This window comes from Lissotriton helveticus, chromosome 10 (assembly GCF_964261635.1).
Source record: "Lissotriton helveticus chromosome 10, aLisHel1.1, whole genome shotgun sequence".
Lineage (NCBI taxonomy): Eukaryota > Metazoa > Chordata > Amphibia > Caudata > Salamandridae > Lissotriton > Lissotriton helveticus.
Window position 1 is genome coordinate 87336742 of NC_136071.1, and position 8368 is coordinate 87345109.

At 50.9% G+C, this 8368-nt stretch overlaps 1 protein-coding gene across 1 annotated transcript in view; it reads right to left on the reverse strand.

The window, feature by feature from the left end:
* CACNG3 (calcium voltage-gated channel auxiliary subunit gamma 3) overlaps positions 1-7331 on the reverse strand; it is a 241887-nt gene extending 234556 nt beyond the window's left edge. The window contains exon 1 of the mRNA XM_078664170.1: positions 7081-7331. Coding sequence (XP_078520296.1) covers positions 7081-7291 — 211 coding nt within the window. The 5' untranslated portion in view covers positions 7292-7331. The remainder of the gene's footprint in view (positions 1-7080) is intronic.
* Between the last annotated feature and the right edge of the window lie 1037 nt (positions 7332-8368).

Sequence of the window (8368 nt, forward strand, 5' to 3'; positions counted from 1 at the left end):
TTTCGTCTTTACCGCCCAGTACTTTCATTATCACACCCGAGTCACTTTCACGATTTGAGCCGTGGCACTTTCACTATTAGAAACCCATCACTTTCACCATTCGAAATCAGGCACTTTCACCATTAGTACCAAAGTACATTCGTAATTCCTGCCCAGGCTTTCACCGTTGCCCCTCAAGTGGTGTAACCATTAAAGACCGGTGATTTCACTATTAGAGGCTAGGCCCAGACACCTTCACCATTACACCTCGGTGCTTTTACCTTTCCAGCCTGGGTGCTTTCTCGACAAGAGCCTCAAGACGTTCACTAATAGAGAACTGGTCCTCTCAATGCCAAGGCCCCAGCACTTTTACTTTTAGAGCCCAGGTCCTTTTGCCAGTACAGCTCAGGGGAATTTACCATTAAAGCCATTGTCTTTTTTAATGGTAAAGCCTAAGCACTCTTACCATTAGGCCCCGGCACTTTCACCACTAGAGCCCAGGCACTTTCACCCTTACACTTAAGGCTCTTTTGACGTCAGAGCCTGGACACTTTCAACTCCACAGCTCGACCACTTTACTGTTACGGCCGAGGCACTCTCATCAGAAGAACCCTGGCACTTTTACCACTAAAGCCCAGGCACTTTCACCATTACACTTAAGGCTCTTTTAACGTCAAAGCCTGGCCACTTTCAACTCCACAACTCGACCACTTTGCTGTTACGGCCGAGGCACTTTCACCATAAGAGCCCAGGCACTTTCACCATAAGAGCACAGGCACTTTCACCATAAGAGCCAAGACACGTTCACTATTCCTGCCTTGCTCAACTACTCTTAGAGCACGGGAATGTTCACCATTTGAACCCGGCTACCTTGTTATGCCAGTGCTCTTTTCCTTTCGAGGTAAGGCTCCTTCACGATTTGAAATCATGGCCCTTTCACTATTGAAGACCAGGCATTATCACCATCACAGCCTGGGCTCGTTTATGATTAAACATTGAAAGCACAAATAGAATTCAGGGTGGCTACAATGATTTCTTCTTTTTCAAATTTTTTTTTTGCATTTCACTATTAACACAAGTTTTTGTTCACAATACAGACATTGCTCCCAAAGCTGCAGTTATGGCAAAACTCGTCCGAATTTTAGAAGAATCACAAATATGATGCATCACTTTTTAGAATTCTATGACTTAAATCTAAAAGTACTTCTAACACACATCACAAACGCGGCATGTACTGCACTGTTCTTTCCAGAGATTTTAATAGAAAAAGGTGCCTCATGTTTGCTGCATAATTTCATTTCCTTGCTACATAATTTAATCAACCGTGTTGCATACCTTGTGCAGTGCCCTCCACTGCAGTCTGTGCAGTACTCTCCATTGCAGTCTGTGCAGTGCCCCCACTGCAGTCTGTGGTGTGCCCTCCACTGCAGTCTGTGCAGTGCTCTCCATTGCAGTCTGTGCAGTGCCCTCCACTTCAGTCTGTGGTGTGCCCTCCACTGCAGTCTGTGCAGTGCCATCCATTGCAGTCTGTGCAGTGCCCTCCACTTCAGTCTGTGGAGTGCCCTCCACTGCTGTCTGTGGAGTGCCCTCCACTGCTGTCTGTGGAGTACCCTCCACTGCTGTCTGTGCAGTGCCCTCCACTTCAGTCTGTGGTGTGCCCTCCACTGCAGTCTGTGCAGTGCCATCCATTGCAGTCTGTGCAGTGCCCTCCACTTCAGTCTGAGGAGTGCCCTCCACTGCTGTCTGTGGAGTACCCTCCACTGCTGTCTGTGCAGTGCCCTCCACTTCAGTCTGTGGTGTGCCCTCCACTGCAGTCTGTGCAGTGCCCTCCATTGCAGTCTGTGCAGTGCCCTCCATTGCAGTCTGTGCAGTGCCCTCCACTGCAGTCTGTGCAGTGCCCTCCACTTCAGTCTGTGGTGTGCCCCCACTGCAGTCTGTGGTGTGCCCTCCACTGCAGTCTGTGCAGTGCTCTCCATTGCAGTCTGTGCAGTGCCCTCCACTTCAGTCTGTGGTGTGCCCTCCACTGCAGTCTGTGCAGTGCCATCCATTGCAGTCTGTGCAGTGCCCTCCACTTCAGTCTGTGGAGTGCCCTCCACTGATGTCTATGGAGTACCCCCCACTGCTGTCTGTGGAGTGCCCTCCACTGCTGTCTGTGGAGTGCCCTCCACTGCAGTCTGTAGAGTGCCCTTCACTGCAGTATGTGACTTGCTCTCCACTTGAGTCTGTACAGTACCCTCCACTGCAGTCTGTGGAGTACCCTCCACTGCAGTCTGTGGAGTGCCCTCCACTGCAGTCTGCGGAGTGCCCTCCACTGCAGTCTGTGGAGTGCCATCCACTGCAGTCTGGCAGTGCCCTCCACTGCAGTCTGTAGCGTATCCTCCAGTTCAGTCTGTTGAGTGCCCTCTACTGGTGTGTGATTACAGAGCCCAAGTATTTGAGCCCATGCAGGCAAACCACTAGTACTGTATGAGTGAGTCAGAGTGAGTGAGTGAGTAGTGTGAAAGAGTGGGTGAATGAGTAAGTAACATAATGAGGGATTGAGGAAATGATTAAAATAGTGAGTGAGTGATTGAGTGAGTGAGTGAGTGAAAGAGTGAGTGAAATAGCAAGTATGTAAGTGAACGAGTAAGTGAATGGCTGAGTGAATACGTGAGTGAATGAGCAAGTGAGTGGATGTGTGAATGTGTGAGTGATCAAATGAGTGAAAGTTATTAAGTGAGTATGTGAGTGAGGGTGATTGAGTGAATGCACAAGTGAGGGTTTGAGGGAATGAATGAGTGATTTAAAAAGTGAGTGAGTGAGTTTGTGGGTGAGTGGATGTGCGAGTGAGCAAGAGAACGAGCAGTGAGTGAGTGATAAAGTGATTCAGTATTTCAGTGAGGGACAGAAAGGGTTAGTGTGTCCGTGAGGGCGTGAATTAATGCATGAGTGAATGGGTGGGAGATTGAGTGTATAAATGAGTCAGTTTATGACTGAGTGAGTGGGTAAGTGAGTGAGAGAGCGAGTGAGTGCAGTTATAGTGTTCCAGTCTATGAATGGAATCTTTCACACTCACACCGCAGCTGCTAGGCAGTCAAACACTTTATGTCAAGCACTGGTACCCAAACAGGCATGTTTCCGCAGCAAACGTGTAAATGTATGTGTCTTGTAAAGCGCACTGCAGCCCTGAGGCGTCGTGGCGCTGTAGACCGCTGGGGAACCCGTCCTGGCTATCCCTGTGAGATGGTCCCTACTGGGTATCTCCAAGGTGAAACCAGGCATCCCCGGCGAATGTGGGGGGCTGTTGTAGAGATGAGGCAAGCTAATGCCCAGAGTTGCCGAGTGTGATCCCTGGTTAGAGTAGGCACCGGGGCGAGAATTATCGAGTCCGCTGACCCTGGTCCACGACCCTGTCGCATCGGGAATTGAACCCTGGTCCCGTGCCGTTCTCTGCTTCCGGTTCTGCCGGCTCTAACCAGTGAGCCACACCACTCCACTAACCAGTGAGCCACACCACTCCACGTGTGTATAGCCTTCCAGTCCAGCCATCAGAGCAGATGTGCCCATGTCATGTTACACAAGACATAACATCTCAGGTTTTTATACAATGAGAGCTAATACATTCATGCCATCGTTGAACAGGCATGCCAGCAAGTGCCCTTCTTTCATCGTATGCCAGGCATTGCACCCCTGGCATTGACACTGCTGATGGCACTGCATTCAGACCCTCTCAGCCCAGGCAGGCAAGTGATCACAGAGGCAAGTATACCATTACAGCCCAGGAAGGCAGTGAATGGGCGTCTGTGAATGCACTGCACGTGCACCATTCTAGTCAGTTCATTCATCCATTGCTACCGGGGTGATGAAGCCGTGCACGAGGCTTGTCGCAGTCCTGGCTGCCCTACAATTACACCCTGTAGCTGGGCAGGTGTGCCAGGATGCAGTACAACCCAGGCAGTCATATATCAGACACTGCACATTATACACCCTGGCAGGCACGCCGTTTCTCATCAGACAGGAATAGTCCAGGTGCGTGCCCTCTGGCACTATGCTGCAGGGTGCCACATAACGACGGCCTATTACACTCCAACCAGTGACGTCAGTACACACTATCGCACTAGTACTCATGTCTGTAAACACTAAAGCCCGGTTAGATGTGCAATGAGACAATATGGCCCAGGGCGACACACCATTACATGTTATAGTATAGTCAGTAATGCCATTACATATTACACAATAGAGCCCTGGCACCCGTGCCCTAACACATTATACCCTGCATCCATGCCATCGCACGTTAGAGCACAAGCAACCATGGCATCACATATCATATATCATGGCACATTATAATAACCCAAAGAGTCATATAACCATATAGTACACATGAGAGCCCTGGCAGTCATGCTATTACACATTACATTGCTGGCAGTTGTGCTATCACACATTAGAGCCCTGGCAATCATTCAATTATACATGATAGCCCTGGCAGTCATGACATCACATATTACATCCCTGGAAGTCATGCCATCACACATTTGAGCCCTGGCAATCATCCCATTATACATTATAGAAGTCATGCCTTCACACATTGGAGCCCTGGCAACTATCCCATTATATACTATAGCCCTGACAGTCATGCCATCACACATTGGATCCCTGGCAATCATCCCATTATAAATTATAACCCTGGCAGTCAAGCCATCACACATTTGAGCCCTGGCAACCATCCCATTATACATTATAGCAGTCATGCCTTCACACATTGGAGCCCTGGCAACTATCCAAATATATATTATAGCCCTGGCAGTCATGCCATCCCACATTGGAGCCCTGGCAACTATCCCATTATATACTATAGCCCTGACAGTCATGCCATCACACATCGGAGCCCTGGCAACTATCTCATTATATATTATAGCCCTGGCAGTCATGCCATCACACATTGGAGCCCTGGCAATCATCCCATTATACATTATAACCCTGGCAGTCATGCCATCACACATTTGAGCCCTGGCAACCATCCCATTATCCATTATAGCAGTCATGCCTTCACACATCGGAGCCCTGGCAACTATCTCATTATATATTATAGCTCTGGCAGTCATGCCATCACACATTTGAGCCCTGGCAACCATCCCATTATCCATTATAGCAGTCATGCCTTCACACATCGGAGCCCTGGAAACTATCTCATTATATATTATAGCTCTGGCAGTCATGCCATCACACATTTGAGCCCTGGCAGTCATTCTATTGTATATTATATCCCTGACTGTCATGCCATCATACATTTGAGCCCTGTCAATCATCCCATTATATATTATAGTCCTGGTTGTCATGCCATCGCACATTGGAGCACTGACAGCTCTTCCATTACACATCATAACCCTGTTAGTATTGCAATCACACATTAGAGCCCGGGTAGTCATGCCAACACACATTACAGCCCTGACAGTTATGCCATTGCACATTATATATACCATGGCACGTTATAGTTCAGGCAGTCCTATCACTGCATACTACACATTATAGCCCAGATAGTCATATCAATAGATAGCACTCATTAGAGCCCTGGCAGTCGTGCCATTGCACATCATATTTGCACCATGTTACATTGTAACCAAGACAGTCATATCACTAAATAGTACACATTCGATGCCTGCTCTGGCAGCCATGTCAGAGATCATCATATGCACCATGGCATGTTATTGCCTAGTCATGCAACTACACATTAGAGCCCCGGGAGCCATTCCATTGAATATGAGAGCACGGTCAGTCATGCCGTTGCACATCATATGTACGATGGTGCTTTATAATCTAGCCAGTCATATTACTGCATAGTACACATTAGAGCCCTGACAGTCATGACATCACACATTAAAGCCCTGGCAGTTATGGCATTGCACATCACATATATCATGGTACGTTGTGGCACAGGCAGTCAAAGCACTACATAGTAGACAATATAGCCCAGTTATATCACTACATAGTGCACATTATAGCCCTGACAGTCATATTATCCAAAATGAGAGCCCTGGCAGTCATGTTACACATTAGAACCATGGCAGTCATGCCACTACACGTTAGAACATTAGAGCCCTGGCAGTCATGACACTACACATTAGAGCCCTGGCAATCATGTCACTGCACGCTGCAGCCCTGGCAGTCATGTCATCACACATTAGAGCCCTGGCAGTCATGCCACTGCACAGTGAAGCCCTGGCAGTCATGCCACCGAACATTTGAGCCCCGCCTCTCATGTCACTACACATTAGAGCCCTGACAGTCATGCCATCGCACATTAGAGCCCTGGCAGTCATGCCATCGCACATTAGAGCCCTGGCAGTCATGCCATCGCACATTAGAGCCCTGGCAGTCATGCTACTACACATTAGAGTCCTGGTAGTCATGCCATCGCACATTAGAGCCCTGGCAGTCATGCAATCGCGCATTAGAGCCCTGGCAGTCATGCCACTGCACAGTGAAGCCCTGGCAGTCATGCTACCGAACATTAGAGCCCTGACTGTCATGTCACTACACATTAGAGCCCTGGCAGCCATGTCATCGCACATTAGAGCCCTGGCAGTCATGCCATCGCACATTAGAACCCTGGCAGTCATGCCATCGCACATTAGAGCCCTTGCAGTCATTAGAGCCCTGGCAGTCATGCAGTCGCACATTAGAGCCCTGGCAGGCATGCCACTACACATTAGAGTCCTGGCAGTCATGCTATTGAACATTAGAGCCCTGGCAGTCATGCCACTGCACATTAGAGTCCCGGCAGTCATACCATCGCACATTAGAGCCCTGGCAGTCATGTCACTACACATTAGAACCCTAGCAGGCATGCCATCACACATTAGAGCACTTAAAGTTATGACAATGCATGTTGCAGCCCTGACAGTCACGTCATCACACATGAGAGTCCTGGAAGGCATGTCACTACACATTAGAGCCCTGGCAGTCATGCCATTGCACATTAGAGCTCTGCCAGTAACGCCAACACACCTTATAGCCCTGGCAGCCATGCTAATCCAAATTCTATATACCACGGTGCGTTAAAGCCCAGAGGGTCGCGCCACCACACATGCCACGTTAAAGACAAGCCCCCCCGGGGTCCGGTACCTTCCAGGCAGCACGTCCTCCAGAGCCCCGAGTGCGTCATCACCTCCTCGTTCTTGCGGCTCGTCTCGTTGTCGTTGTTGGACTTGGAGCGGCAGACGCCCCGCGAGTAGAGCCAGTAGTCGGTGCCCACGGCGATGGTCATGAGGCTGAAGGCTGCGAAGGCACCCACGGTGGTGATCAGCATCTGGACGCCTCTGTCACACACCCTCATAGTGCTTCATGGTACGCGGGCCAGGCGCTAGGGGCGAAGATCCACCGGGGGCAGGTGACCCCGGAGAAGCAGCTGGTGGGCGCCGCTAGCACGTCTGCCCCCCGGGGGCCTGAGCTGGCACCCCAACACGCTGCCCTAGTCCTCTCTCGTGAAGGAAAGTCCATGTCTCCCCCAAAGTCCTCATGGATGCTGGGAGCTCCAGAGGCAGCCGAGGCGCTGACCGTGATTAATGCCCCATCGCCCACTGATGCTGCTGACGGAGCGGGCACGTCTTCCGCGCCGGTGGTTGGTGACTCTGGCAGGGTGTGTGTTAAACACGCCTAAAGAGCGGCGCGGGAGGGGAGTGGCGGCCGCGCGGAGGCTGGAGGAGGGGCCGAGGGCTCCTTAGTATCGGGGCTGGTGGCATCTGTCCGGATCCCCGGCCTCCGGTCTCTTCAGCGCCTCGAAGCCCTTCGGAGCTGAAAGGAAAGAGAAGAGAGAGGGCTCTCAGTGCCAGATGTAGCTCCAGGTGAAGTTGTTGCCGAAGTGACAGCTGCTGCAGCGCACACCTCCATCTGCCTGCGCGCGCCGGGGGCTCCTGCCGCGCGCCTCACGCCCCTTCTAGGCGAGACCCCCTCGCATGCACACAGAGAGCTGCTGTCTCGGGAACCGCGTTGGCTGCAACGGTATCAACGGGTAGCTGGAAGTCCAGCCAGAGATTACTCCCCTTCTAGTCTCGAGTGCCAGTGGTGCTGAAGAGACAGCTAATCTCTGGAGTCAGTGGGTGCTAACGGAATAGCTGCCGGCTGTGGCGTGTACCTACGGTGTTGAAGGGACAGCTTCCTGTCTAATATCGTGTACCGGCGGTGCTGAAGGGACAGTTCCCTATCTAATCCCTGGCGTCCGTGGGTGCTGGAAGGACAATTTCCTGTCTAATACTTGGCGTCCGTGGGTGCTGAAGTGACAGCTCCCTGTCTAATCTCTGGTGTCAGAGGGTGCTGACGGGAAAACACCCGGTCTAATCCTTGGTGTCAGTGGGTACTGAACGTACAGCTCCCTGTCGCATCCTTGGGGTCAGTGAGTGCTGAAGGGACAGCT